This window comes from Triplophysa rosa, unplaced genomic scaffold (genome assembly GCF_024868665.1).
Source record: "Triplophysa rosa unplaced genomic scaffold, Trosa_1v2 scaffold443, whole genome shotgun sequence".
NCBI classification, from domain to species: Eukaryota; Metazoa; Chordata; class Actinopteri; order Cypriniformes; family Nemacheilidae; genus Triplophysa; species Triplophysa rosa.
Window position 1 is genome coordinate 45,759 of NW_026634446.1, and position 15,057 is coordinate 60,815.

A 15,057-nucleotide genomic window follows, 5' to 3' on the forward strand; every position below is an offset into this window, starting at 1 on the left:
GCCTCCATGGCTTGCTGGTCGACGTGGTCTCTGATAGGGGTCCTCAGTTTTCATCCCGGTTTTGGAAGGAGTTCTGTAGGCAGATCGGGGCCTCTGCGAGTGAGTCTGTCTTCAGGTTCTGCTCAGACTTCCCCCCTCCCTTGGTCGGGTTCACCCTGTTTTTCATGTTTCCAGGGTCAAGTCTGTCGTTTCCTCTCCACTCCACCCTGCCAGCAATCATCCCAAACCCCCCCTCATCTAGTGGATGGCTCTCCGGCTTATACAGTCAGGAGGTTACTAGACGTCCGTCGTCGTGGCAGAGGCGTCCAGTACTTAGTGGACTGGGAAGGTTATCGTGCAGAGGAGCGAAGTTGGGTTCCGTCTCGGGACATTCTGGACCCGTCTCTGATTAAGGAGTTCTACCGACGTCAAGGTGAGCCCCCTCCTCGGACGCCTGGTGGCGCCGCTGGAGAGGGGAGTACTGTCAGGGCTCGGGTCTAGCACCTCTGGGTTTTATCTGTCTTGTCTTCTGTTTTTGTTTTGTCAAGCACTTGACAGTTGCCATGTGCTTGGAATCCGCGTGTGTGTGGCCCCGCCCCTTGTTATCCTATCTACATCTCATTATTGATTTCCCCGATTCACCTGGTTCCCCTGATTCACCTGGTTCCCCTTAACTTTCCCTCTCCCCAACTGGTGTCTCATTTTCCTTTTTGATTGCTTCCCCTTTTATTCCCTGTGTTTTGCGTTGTTCTTTGTCAGTCCGTTAGAGTTATTTTGGTGGCGATCTCTGGCCTCTTGTCCTGTACGCCAAGTCTTGTCTTGTTAAATTCTAGAGTGTTAATCGTCTTGTCTTGTCCAGGCTCCAGTGCTGTATTCACCTAGTCCTGTTCTTCCTGTCCTTGCTTTGGCAATCTGCTTTTTGGACGTTAAGCTGTGGTTCTTCCTCTCGGAGGTTATTCAAGGCGAGTCATCCGGTTCTCTTCAGGGGAGCCTCTCGGGGATTCTTACCAAGGGAGCCTTGTACCTCAACTGTGCGAGCTTCGCACTGGGATTATTGCACGGTCACCTCCTGACGGACTTTTGTTTTCACCCGCCTCCATTTGGTACGGATTACCATCGAGGGGCTAAGAACACTGGCCTCGGGTCTTTCCGAGTTTGACTTGCACCAGCCGGAATCTCCGCTCTACTCTCCAGCCCGGTTGGATTTACTGTGGACTCTTGTTGCCTCACTCACCCTTCCCCGCTTGCTGCGGGTTTTTTGTGTTGTTTTTTACGGCCGTTTGGCCGAGCGCTCGATCCTTTGTTTCTCCCCTGGGTTTTTCTCTGTCATAGACTGTATTCAGCTGGTTATTTTGTGTGGGATTTTTCATTAAATCTGTCTACCCTGCATTTGACTCCAGTGTCCTTCCTAACAGCAAGGGCTTATGTTTATAATGTGATGCTTAAAGTTTGGCAACCGAGCTGTGAAGTGCACTTCCCTCAACAGAATGGCTCGTGAAGCTTTAAATCACTGCAGAATTGTGACGCATGTCGTCGATCTACAATGACGCAAAAGTCGCATGAATTCCGATATGACCGTTCAGACTGAGGTCGCATTGCGAAACATCAGACCTGTATCTCATTTAGGACCACATATGGAAGTGGCTCAGATCAGATTAAAAAAGATCGGATTCCATGTGGTTTGTCCTGTTCACACTGTCATGCAGTAAACAGATCTGGGTCACATATGAGCAAAAAAATCGGATTTTAGTGGCAGTGTGAACGTGGCCTAAGGCCCTGTCTGAAATGGCGCACTTTATGTGGAATTGCTGTGTCGTGGACTTAATTTGCGCGTGCTCGCCAAGTCTACGAGTCTGTAGGGTGTACGATTTGTCTTTTTAGCGCTCAGAAATCTGCTCGCGAGCGCCTCCTTTGTGCCATTGATGCGGTCTTCGGCGAAGCCCGCATTGATGCAGACTCCACTGTAGTTACCTGACCCAGGAATCCTTGCAAACGGCCAATCACAGAACGGATGGGAGGAGTGTCGTGGATGTCAGACATACGTAAACATGATGGATACATTTTTAAATGTATGCTTTGATAAAATTTAAAATTAATTAATTAATTAGTTTCTTATTCACATTATTGCTTATTTATTTTCTATTAAGCCAGCTATTCAAGAATAAAAACTTTTAATGCAGTAAAAAGGCAGCTTCCAGCTTCCGGTTCACGGGGACTTTAATGCGAGTTTGATAAGAGCTGGAGTGAAACTGTGGAGCAGAGAGGTGCTGGACTCAATGTTCAGATATTCAGCTGTGTTAAAAATGTAGAATTATTGACTTCAGTTTCACAGTAAGTTTAACAGATGTGATTAGAAAGCACCGCTTGCTCTTTCCGGCGTGATGACCTCAAGTCAGTCCAAAAATGCACTCCCATGTACCCTTGTGGACTTGTGCTTAGTGCCCATAGGTCTGCACTTCCTGACGTCACCAAGTGTGGAATTGGAGGAGGTCCACAAGACTGGAGTGCACCATTTGGGACAGGGCCTAAAAGTAGCTAACTTTGCAGTATCTAATGACGTACTCATAGTCATATCTGTTTGACCATAAATCATCACAGAGTTTTTTAAGTTGTTTCTACCATTATAAGTAACAGCTCAAGCAACTTCGCCGGCGCCTTACGCGCACACACAAATATTCCAGCATCTCAAACTTGACAGCCTGTTCATTACCAAAATAAAATAATGATTGCCATTGTAATTATACATGCTTTTTAATGAAATATATGCATGCAACATGTCAGCACGTGTTCCATTAGCGCTTGAGGAGCGGGATCTGCCAAATGGATTTCGGAGGTGCCGGATCCGGCTTGTTCCTGCACAAATTACGCCCCGTCAGGGCTGTTCAACAATTAATCACGATCAATTGCATCCAGAATAAAAGTTTGTGTTCACATAATATATGTCTGTGCTCTGTGAATAATAATTTTGTATTTATAAACACATACAGGACATGTATATTTTTATAAAAAAATAAAAAATATGAAAATAAATGAAAGTTTATATGAAATTTAAATAATCTAAAAATATTCATATATACATGCAAATATTTCCTAAATATATACATGTATGTGTACATGTTTATAAATGCAAAATAAGTCATGTGTGCTTTGTCAATAAATCTCTAAATATAAGTCTGGCACACTTCTCCAAAACACCTGGAAGTATTAGCCTGTAAACACCACCCGAGATGAATTAAATAGTTCACTATAAAATCCTAATTTCATGATAATTCACTCACCCACGAGCCGTCTGCGTGTTTATTACTTCTGTGGAAAACAAATTGAGGCTTTTGAGGAAAACTTTCCAGGGTTCTTCTCCATATAATGCACTTAAACGGGGGGCTGTTGGTTAAGGTCCAAATTTCAGTTTCATCACAGCTTCTAAAGGCTCTACACCACACCAGCCGATGAATAAGGGTGTTGTCTAGCCAAACTATTTGTCATTTTCCAAGAAAACAAAAAATTATTCACTTTTTAAGCATAAATATATCTTGTGCCTCCATGATGCGCATCTACGACTTCACATGATCTGTAATCACGTTGGAAAGGTCACGCGTCGCGGAAGTTCCGACCCAGTGTTTACGAGTGTGGAGAAAGATGACCGTACAAAAGTTCTTGGATGTTGAATGACATGTTATATGTCTTTGTGCAAGATTATTGTTTAAAATGGTCAGTTCGTGTGCATATCAGGGATATTTAAATCTTTTGAAATCTACGTCACGCGTGACCTTTCCAACATGATTGAGTGATATGGAAGTCATGGACGCGCATCCTGGAGGACTTCCGAGGCAGAGGAAGCCATATATTTATGTTTAAAATGTATATCATTTTTAGTTTCCTTGGAAAATGACCAATCGTTTGGCTAGATTATACGTTTATTCATCGGCTGGTGTGGTGTAGACTTCATTGCAGCCTTTTGAAGCTGCAATGAAACTGAAATTTGGACCTTAACCAACAGCCCCCAGTTTAAATGCTTGTGATTGTTGATAATGTGTTGAAATGCTTTTGCAATAACACTAATGTTTTACATGTGTGTGTGTTGTTGGTTTTCATCACAGATATTCCAGAAGAAGAGGCTCGGTATTGGGCAAAGAAACTGGAGCAGCTCAATGCTATGAGAGACCAAGATGTAAGTCTCTCTCTCTCTCTCTCTGTCTCTCTCTCTGGTAAATGTGGCAGATTAATGTGTGTTTGTATGTGTGTGTTTGTGTTGCAGTATTCATATCAGGAGGTTCAGGACAGACCATTGTCAGTACCGGGAACACAATGTTGTGAGTGCAACATTCTACACACATGTACACGTGTGTCATGTGACATCATAACAAATCCAACCTTTATACACCCATGAAACACACCCTAAAGACAACAGATACATAAAAACACAGTTTTACCTTATGGTTAAGTCAGAAAATCTGCTAAATGGATGTAAACATGGTAGAGGTATTAACAAAAGATGTGAGTATTGCATTTTTAGTGTTACTAAAGCATATTTAATGAGTGAACTAGACCGCTATTCCAGCTTTCTGCCGGTGACAGAAGTGCAGGTGTCTGTTGCGTCTGATAGTCTTGTATTGGAAGGAACATCAGATTCAAGTTTCACACATAATTCAGATCATCTGTACAGTTCTGAGCATCTAAACCGCTAAGTGCCGTATCAGTCAGTGTTTCCCGCACGCGTGTCACAGTTGATGTAGTTATGAATGAAGGATGTGAGTGTGTGACCTGCAGACAGCTGAATGAGGAGCTGAGTGCATGAATGAAGACGCACGCACACACACGCACACACACACACACACACACACACACACACACACTGTTCTGTGTCCTGCTGACACAGCTCTCAAGGGGCGGGATTAGTCCATGGGCTCTTCTCATTGGCTGGGGATCATCACTGGATAACGTCCAACATGACATCACCTTCATCAGCGAGCACTGAGTCATCACTGCGCTCGGCCATCATTTACTATGTTACAGGAAGAGTCACGGACAATCTGAATTAAGCTCTACACATCTCTTACGGTGAGGTGGTGTGTGTAATAATAAAGCAATAAGCCCCGCGAAGCAGTGGGTTACAGTGCATTGTGCATTGTACAGTGCATTGTAACAGCTAAGGGCGTTGTGGCACGAAAAACCCCCTTAGCTGTTATAAAATGCACTGTAACCCACTGCTTCGTGGGGCTTATTGCTTTTATAAAACAATTATTCCATATATGTGTAGCAAGGTTTCATAAAATAAAGTAAATTAAGTGATATTTAGGCTATGGGCAGGCCTGCGATGACTGACAGATCTTAAACTGGCTTTCAAATCCTTTTAACGATCCAATCACTGGTCAGTGGTCGGTGGATGAAATCAAGTCCCGCCCTACATTTTTTCTCATTTCAGACGTCGTTTCACTTGGGTTAACATCACGATACGTAAAAAAGGACAATCGCTATTTCCGTTTTAAAGATTCGACAATTTTTAGTTTTAAGAGGATAGTTCAAACAAAAATCTAAATTCTGTCATCAATTATTCTCTTTTATGTGTTTGTGAACCGGTATGTGACTCTTTCTTCAGTGGATCACAACAGAAGATATTTTGAGAAATGTCTCAGTGGTTTTTTGTTCATACAATGGAAGTCAATGGGGTTCAGTGTTGTTTGATTATCAACATTCTTCAAAAGACCTTCTTTTGTGTTCTGCAGACAGGGTGGATGACTAAATAATGAAAGAATTTGCCTCATTTCTTTTTGCTAAACTATCTTTTTAACTTTGGTGCACAATAGAGTAGGCAAGTTTTTTTCTAGTTCAGTGCAAACACAAACACAATGAATTATTGGTAATTTTCTCTCTTCTTTTGTGTCACAGGTAACTGGTGGGGGGACCAGCAGAGTAAGTGCTCAAATCTGTCATTAAATACATTTATAAAACTAAGGCATGTTTAGATTTTCATCTCATTTTTTGTAGTAAATCAATCAGGATGAAGATATTCTCTCATTTTGATGTTCTATAAACACACAGTGACCACATTCAAATATGACGTGTGACTCAGTTTCAACACAACAAAGCGAAATCAGTTCCAGGGTTCATTTCAGGATAAAAACAGTGTGAGACATATAAAAACATTTACATTCAGGGAGCTGTTTTTCGTGTCAACGTGACCTTGATGTTTGCGTGTATTTTTGTCTGTGTTATAATACTTTTGTAAAGACAGCTGTCTCTGTGTTGTAGACAATGATCCAGACAGCGCGATGGACGACAGGGACAGTGATTACCGCAGTGAGACCAGTAACAGCATCCCACCACCCTTTTATACCACATCTCAACCCAACGCCTCTGTGCACCAGTATCCCATGAGTCACCAGCACCGGAATCCCCGTTCCCCCTACTCATGCTCCATCAACAGCTGTGACCTCGACTATGATCACCCGAGAGGCATCAGGTGAGAGACCAGTCTCCCTGTTTTTTATTCACTTTTCATTGATTGGTGAATATTTCACAGACGTGAGAAAGTGTTTCTCAGCATATAGTCAACACATTTATCATCCATGATCAGTGTCTTTTGGGTCTGTTTCTCGTTCACATTTACATTTTACATTTATTAATTTGGCAGAACTTTGAGTTCATTTTCTGCCATTGCTATCTCTACATTTATTCAACAATTTCTTATATCAAAAGTTTTCTTATACCAGTTTGGAAAAGTTTGGAAACGCTTACTCTTTGTTTATATTTTTTCCACCTTTTAGAATATAAGTCAACTCATCAAAACTATGAAGTAGGACAATTGTAGCTGTGGGAATAAAAGTGCAAATAAAATCATCGAACATAAATCAAAACTACGTTATATTTAGGCAGAAGCCTTTGCTTGTTAAGCCTAATTATCTGATTAGGGCACTACTTCACCAATTAGTATTACATAATAAAAAATATTGATCCAAAAAAGAAGGAAAAAGAAACAAAAAGAAACAAAAACAGAAAACAAAAGCCCACATGATTGCAAGATAAACTTTCCACATTTGAATCATATAATTAATACAACAATGCATACTCATTAAATCATATAACTGATTATCATCTTATTTTTTAGCAATTTCTTAAATTTACAAAGTGACATTTTCACAGTTATTCCATATATTTACTCCTTTAAAAGTTGTACACCTATTTTTTTAAATGGCCCTTGCCCTTGTTTTTTAAACATGTACTCTTAAATTATACAAACTTTCTTTTAATTGGAACAGCCTCAGAATACTAAGTGGCAGTAAATTATTGTAAACTTTATACATTAACTGAGCGGTATAAAAATTAATTAAATCAACAAATTTTAGAGCATACAATCAATAAACAGTTTATTTGTTGGTTTGTAATAATAAATTTGTTTTACAGTCCTTATTGCTTTTTTGTAACATGTATATTGAATTTATATTAGTTTTGTGTGTATGGCCCCACACCACACAATAAATCATGTATGGAACTATGAGTGCGCAATACAATGTATATCATGTTTTTTCATTTAAAATATGTTTTTTCCTATTTAGTATTGCAATGGATTTAGACATTTTAGTTTTTACATAATTTATATGTGATTTCCAATATAATTTATGGTATATTATAACACCCAAAAACATATTTTCATACACTCGTTCTATTTCTTCATTATTAATCCTTATTTTTGCTATATTATTAATTTCTCGATTGCTAAATATTATGAACTTTGTTTTACTGAAATTCAAAGAGAGTCTATTATCGTCAAACCATTTTTTAAAACCATCAATTCAATTTCCACTGTATTTTGTATATACTTTTTTGGTCCTTTTTTAAAAAAAACATTTTTGTTTTCTAATGCAAGATAATGATATGTAGGCACTAGGGATGTAACGGTATTGTAAATATCGAAGTATCGCGATAGCATTTTTTTTTCGATACTATCGTGGTCGCATGACGATAGATGTTCCAGGCAAAGTGTAGTTTTTTCAGCCGAATGGAGCGAGTTGAGGGAAGCGGGAACTACAATTCCCATCAACCCATGCGTGCCCATCATTATGGCGTTTAAATGGACCCTAAACTCATGCGCATGGAATGCGCGCGCGCACGTGCGATGCAAACGTATGGCAAGCCGATGGTGTCAGAATTACGCCATAGATTAAACGCATTTATATCCGAACGCCGTTTTTGACGGCGTTTTAAACAGTATTTGCGCCGCAAAATATGGCATCGCGATTCCAAACGCCGTAAAAAACGCGCGAAAAGTCGTCCATAACGCCGTATTTAACGACGTTCTAAGCCGCTGTCTTGCCATATGACGGCGTAAAAAACGCCGTTTTGGTTGCACAGAGCGCGCGTTATTTACGGCGTTTTGTGTGATGTATAATGAGCCCCTCCCGCTGATTTCCGCAGCCAGTAAATTCGAACTGTTCTCACCCAATCACTGATGAACTGAGCCAGACCAGAACAATTTACCACTGATCGTTTTACAGGATTTTATTATGTGCGCAGAGTTACCTTTGCTAACATTAAACAAACCATTGCTTGCTTTCCGAAGAAGCGACTTCTTCTCTTTGGAAATGTATAGTTACACAACGTGGTCAGCAATTGTATAAAGGCCAACCAATCCCATAGTAATGTATCCTGCTTATTACATATAGCGCGTATGGCCTACGTGAAAAGCAAAAAAGCAATCGGTTGAAATATTGTATTAGCTAATTTCCAACACCAGAAATCACTCCTGGTATAAGCGAGGTTAGCCAGAGTAAAAAGTAAACTGCATTCCCATTAAGCAGAGGCTGAGTACTGTGAGTAGTGGTCTGCTGGTTAGCGTGATCGACTCGCAATCGCTGACAGCAACAAACGCCGGTTGGAGACCCGCTTGAACCATTTGTCAATTTTTACGTAGTTGGTCTTGTTCTGTTTATCTGTATTGCATCTTTTTTACTCTGGCTGACCTCGCTTATACCAGGAGTGATTTCTGGTGTTGAAAAATAGCTAATACAATATTTCAACCGATTGCTTTTTTGCTTTTCACGTAGGCCATACGCGCTATATGTAATAAGCAGGATACATTACTATGGGATTGGTTGGCCTTTATACAATTGCTGACCACGTTGTGTAACTATACATTTCCAAAGAGAAGAAGTCGCTTCTTTGGAAAGCAAGCAATGGTTTGTTTAATGTTACATAATGCACATAATAAAATCCTGTAAAATGATCAGTGATAAATTGTTCTGGTCTGGCTCAGTTCATCAGTGATTGGGTGAGAACAGTTCGAATTTACTGGCTGCGGAAATCAGCGGGAGGGGCTCATTATACAACACACAAAACGCCGTAAATAACGCGCGCTCTGTGCAACCAAAACGGCGTTTTTTACGCCGTCATATGGCACGACTGCGGCACAAAAGGTTAGAACGCCGTTAAATACGGCGTTATGGACGACTTTTCGCACGTTTTTTACGGCGTTTGGAATCGCGACGCCGTATTTTGCGGCACAAATACTGTTTAAAATGCCGTCAAAAACGGCGTTCGGATATAAACGCGTTTAATCTATTGCGTAATTCTGACACCATCGGCTTGCCATAAACATCGGCTTGCAATACGTGCGCGTGCGGATTCCATGCGTGTGAGTTTTGGGTCCATTTAAACTCCATACATCATCTTCTGCGCTCTGCTGCCGCCCGCTACAGATCAAGTTGAGTGAAAATGGCGGATGCCGCTAGTGGCATAGACACGGATTTACAAATTGTTGAAGCTAGGGCTGGGCGGAATGACGGAATATTCCGTTACCGCGGAATAAAATGTCAACCGTAAGAGATTTTTCTATTCCATGTATTCCGCGGAATGTAAATAAGTAGGCGTGGTTAACTCGGCGCTCTGCAAATACGCCATTTTCACATGACGTCACGCATCTTCCGTTCTGCCGCAAAGCAGTTTATCATTACTTCCGCTAGCACTCCAGTTCATAAGGTGGCGGTAATGCTTCTATAAGCTGATTTGCCAACCGCCAGTAAAACTCAAGAAGAAGTTACTTCCGCTAGCGCCTCATAATGGAGTTTACCAAGTGGCTTGCACATCTGCCACAAATACGTCTAGATGATGTACAACGTCTTGCAGACAAATTTTCGCTAACGACAAGATCAAAGCTAGAGAAAGGATACAAATTCTTTGTTGAACAGTACCTGTTTGATTATGAAGGTAAGTGTTTTGTTTTCTTTTTGTGTTAGCGAAGGTGCTAGGATAAGTACTTGAATACGTGTTCTGTCAGTTTTTTTCTCACTGTTGTTAAATTCCAGCGCGAAGGCAAAACGGAAGTTCTTCTTCTTCTTCTTCTTCTTCGTCTTCTTGTTTGTTGCAAGACGGATGTTATGATACACTGCTTTGCAAAAAGGCGGAAGTTAAGTGACGTCATTGTGAAAAGGGCGTATTAGGCGCTATTCTGAAAAAAACGAATGAATTAATCCACCCGTAACAAATGAACGTATCAAACATTCTTTTGACCTTCTTTCAGTCTGTAGTTTAGTGATCCGCTCCAGTCCGTCGCTTCTCTCATCCGCAGTGCTCGTGCAGGAATCTGCGCCAGCATTTAAAAACGTCTCGGTTACATTTGTAACCTCGGTTCCCTGATGGAGGGAACGAGACGTTGTGTCGAACCGACAGATGGGATTCGTCCTTGAGAACCAATCACTTCCGACTTCTTAGAAAAGGCCAATGAAAATTGGCGAATGAAATTTGCATGCCGGACTCCGCCCCCAGATATCCGGGTATAAAAGGGAGACGGCGTGCCTCATTCATTCACCTTAGTTCTGAGGAGCCTGAGACCTCTCACGACTGCTGCAGTGGACAGCACGTGTTGTGGCAAGAGGACACAACGTCTCGTTCCCTCCATCAGGGAACCGAGGTTACAAACGTAACCGAGACGTTCCCTTTCTGTTGGTCTCTCGACGTTGTGTCGAACCGACAGATGGGGTTCCAATGGAAAACGCCATAACACTGTGCCCTGTCACAATCTCAACGAAGCGACGGTGACTGGCCTGGGCGTGTCAGCCGTGACGCTACCGCGAAATTGTAACCTACCAGTGGGTAGGTAGGGGGTCCCAGAGCTTTCTTGAAAGGTGGGAAGGCCCCTACCTTCGGCCTCACAGGCGGCGGCCTTGTTTCTCTAACAGCGAGAAGCCGCCCGGAACCGTAAGGCCACTGGGTAAGCGCTACTTCCTCAAGCGGGGGATGCGCTACAGAGACCACTTCCTACCGCAGGGAGGAGACTAGTGGAGATACCAACATGGTCTCACCGATGGGGGAGAACTCATGGGAAGAAAGTGCGGACTGAAGGAGTTAACCGCGAGGTGGAGGTCCACCTAAGGAGGTCATGGGTTACCAAGGTGGGAACCAGCATGAGGATACATCAGACGGAACCGCCCTGCTGGGGGGTTGCAACGTCTGGTAGCACTAGGTCCGGTTAGAGCTATGTTGCGAATAACTCAGGTGATACCCGGCCTAAGGGGCAGGGCTGCTCTGCCCAGCCCGCCCACAGGAGGTGCTTGCTAGTGATGGATGGAGTGCCTGTTCTTCACCCAGTGGGGGAAGAAGGGAGGCTAGTAGTACGCTGACCCCCTAGGGTCAGATACTGTCATAGGCGTACACCCTACCGGTCGCCGGTCTTGCCTGATGCCCGCAAGACTCGCCGACCGGTTTTACGCGAAGGCTGTAGGACCTCGCGAAGGTGATGGGTGTAGCCCAACCCGCAGCTCTGCAGATGTCTGCCAGAGAGACGCCAGCCAGTGCCCACGAGGAGGCTGTACTCCGTGTGGAGAGAGCTCTCACCCAGTGGGCGTAGGCGAACTAGGACAGGTACGCCATAGTGACGGCGTCCATGATCCAATGCGCCAAACTCTGTTTGAGACAGCCCTCCCAGCTGATCTCCAAAACAGACAAAGAGCTGCTCAGAGCTACTGCGGCTCTGAGTGCGGTCCAAGCAGAGGCACAATGCGCGTACTGGACACAACACAGATGGGGTTGGGTCTTCCTCCCCGGTGGGGAGCGCCTGTAAGTTCACCACCTGGTGTCTCGGGGGAGTGGTGGGAACTTTGGGCACGTAGCCGGGCCGGGGTCTCAGGATAGCGTGAGAATAACCGGGCCCGAGTTCTAGGCAATCTGTGGACACGGAGAATGCTTGTAGGTCCGCTACCCTCTTGAGCGTCCTCCCGAGAGCCGTCTTCATCGTGAAGTGAGAAAGAGCAGCATCTCCGAGGGGCTCCAGGACCGCATCAAGGTCATAAGAGGGTGCGGAGCGTGGGTGAGGTGGTAGCCTTCCCGCGCCCCTAGGAACCAAATGATCAGGTTGTGCTGTCCTAGAGACTACCAGCAACTGGGTCGTGATGAGCGGCAACAGCGGCTACATACACGTTCAGTGTGGAAGGGGAGAGATTATTCACGAGTCTCTGGAAGGACCGCACCCACTTGATCAAGCAACTCCGCGGGTCTTCTCTTCGAGAAGAGCACCAGAATGAGAAGAGGCACCACTAGGCGAATCGTCACCTAGTGGCCAAGGCCCTAGCCCGAGTAGTTGTCTTAACCGCCGCAGGGGTTAGGCCACTCAGGATCTCCTCGTTCCGTCCAGGGGCCAGACATGGAGGTTCCAGAGGTCTGGCCCGTGATGCCATAATGTGCCCTTCCCCTGGGAAAGCAGGTCCTTCGTCAGGGGAATCGGCCAGGGAGGAGCTGTCATCAAGAGCATTAGCTCCGAGAACCAAGTCCGGTTGGGCCAGTATGGCGCAACTAGTACACTTGATGCTCCTCTTCCCTGACCTTGCACAGGGTCTGTGCAATGAGGCTAACTGGGGGAAGACGTACTTCCGCTTGTCCCACGGCCAGCTGTGCGCTAGAGCCTCCGTGCCGTGGCAGGGAGTACCTTAGCGGCAATGGGTGGTGTCCAGGAAGGCGAAGGGGTCTACCTGAGCCCGCCCTGACAGTCCCCAATGAGCTGGCTATGCGGGGGTGGAGTCGCCACTCTCCGCGAGGCGTCAACTGACGAGAGAGCACATCGGCTGTCTGGTTCAGGTCACCTGGGATATGTGTGGCCCTGCGGACTCCACAGGAGGAGGCGTCGGGCGAGTCGTGTTAGCTGCCATAAGCGAACGCCACCCTGGCGGTTAAAACGCTACGGCAGTTGTGCAGTCCGACTGGACCAGCACGTGCTTGTTCTGCACGAGAGGTTGTAACCCCTCAGTGCGGGTAGCACATCCAACAACTCTAGGCAATTGATATGCCTGCGCAGGCGGGGGGCCGTCCATCGCCCTGCACTGCGTGCCCGTTGCACACGGCACCCCAACCCTGCAGGGAGGTGTCTGTCGACCCTGACTCATCTCGCCTGCCCGAGAGGGACCCCCGTCCGTAGAAAAGGTCATAGAAGACCAAGGGGTTAGGGTGCGTCGGCAGAAAAGCGTAATCACCATCCGCCTGCTGCCGGTGTGCCACGCTCTCCAGGGAACTCAACTCTGTAGCCAGTGTTGGAGCGGTCTCATGTGCATCAACCTGAGGGGTATCACCACCGTCGAGGATGCCATGTACCCAGGAGCCTCCTCCCGCTGACTGCTTGAAATATTCCATGCATTTCAAGACTGACTGAGCGCAGTGGCGCTGTAATGGAGACAGAGTTGAGTTCCATACCAAAAAAGAGTATGCTCTGCACAGAGGAGAGCCTGCTCCTTTTCGGTTGACCTGTGGTCCCTCGATCTAGGTGCCGAAGCACTAGGTCCTGTGTGTACATAACAGATCTCACGAGTGTGTCAAATGAGCCAGTCATCGAGATAGTTTAGTACCCGCACACCTCTCTCCCTGAGGGGAGTGAGGGCGGCTTCCACGATCTTCGTGAAGACTCGTGGGGACAGGGACAGACCGAAGGGGAGGACTCTGTACTAATATGCCCGACCCTCGAAAGCGAACCGTAGGAACGGGCGATGACGAGGGGGAAAGAGACATGAGAGTAAGCGTCCTTCAGGTCAATTGCCATGAATCCATCTTGACATCTGACAGATGCCAGGATGCGCTTCCGCGTGAGCATCCTGAATGGCAGCTTGAGTAGGTGCCTGTTCAGGGTACGCAGATCTAACGACCCCCGCTCTTTTGGGGACGATGAAGTATACGGGCTGTAAAACCCGTTGAACATCTCGGCTAGAGACGAGCACGATCGCTTCCTCACCAGAGGGGTGGCGACCTCGGCCCGAAGCACGGGACATCCTAGCCTCAGCTGAGGTAAGAGGATGCCCCGAAACTTGGGCGGGCATCCGGGGAGTTGGATCGCGTAGCCGAGACGGACCGTATCCCGTAGTCACCGTGACGGTTTGTTAAGCTCTTGTCAGGCTCCCAGGGACCGACAGGGAGGCTAGGGGTACGTTCTGCTTCATCGACCTCCCGGGGGTGGTTCGATGGCTGGCAGTACGGATACCTCGCCGTGGGGGGGACCCCCGGGGAGGAGATCGGCTCTGCAGTTTTACCTGTCTGGCGAAGATGTAGCACAACGCACCATCGAATGAGAGTGCTTAGGCTAATGATTATCCCTGACATTAGGTCTTGCCACAACGTCAAGTTGCCGAACACCGTCGTGTAGAGGGTGAGAGCGGCTGATATAATACCCAGACGATGATGTGGCACAAAGCACCGTCGATTGAGAGTGCTTAGGCTGCTGATTATCCTCGACATTGGGTCTTGCCGCAACGTCGAGTTGCTGAACACCGTCGTGCAGAGGGTAAGAGCGGCTGTGATAATACCCAGATGATGATGTGGCACAAAGCACCGTCGATTGAGAGTGCTTAGGCTGCTGATTATCCTCGACATTGGGTCTCGCCGTGATGCAACGTCGAGTTGCCGAACACCGTCGTGTAGAGGGTGAGAGCGGCTGTGATAAACGCCCAGAGAGGGAGAAAACTTTTAGAAAGGTATTCTCGAACTCCCTGGGGTCTTCCCATGAGGGCCGCATTGGTTTTCACCGCGGCTGCTGATGGGGTGGTGGTCTCCTCTTCGATGTCTCGAAGAGGACCAGGGCTGCTGGGAAGCAGACGGTGCACGGGATCTCGG

The 15,057-nt window shown here is 45.8% G+C and overlaps 1 protein-coding gene across 3 annotated transcripts in view; it reads left to right on the forward strand.

The window, feature by feature from the left end:
* The window catches only part of LOC130550838 (protein unc-13 homolog A), a 69,729-nt gene that overhangs the window by 37,611 nt on the left and 17,061 nt on the right, over nt 1–15,057 (forward strand). For all 3 annotated transcript variants that reach the window (XM_057328347.1, XM_057328348.1, XM_057328346.1), the window contains exons 6-9: nt 4,077–4,147; nt 4,235–4,289; nt 5,866–5,889; nt 6,229–6,439. In XM_057328347.1, coding sequence (XP_057184330.1) covers nt 4,077–4,147; nt 4,235–4,289; nt 5,866–5,889; nt 6,229–6,439 — 361 coding nt within the window. The remainder of the gene's footprint in view (nt 1–4,076; nt 4,148–4,234; nt 4,290–5,865; nt 5,890–6,228; nt 6,440–15,057) is intronic.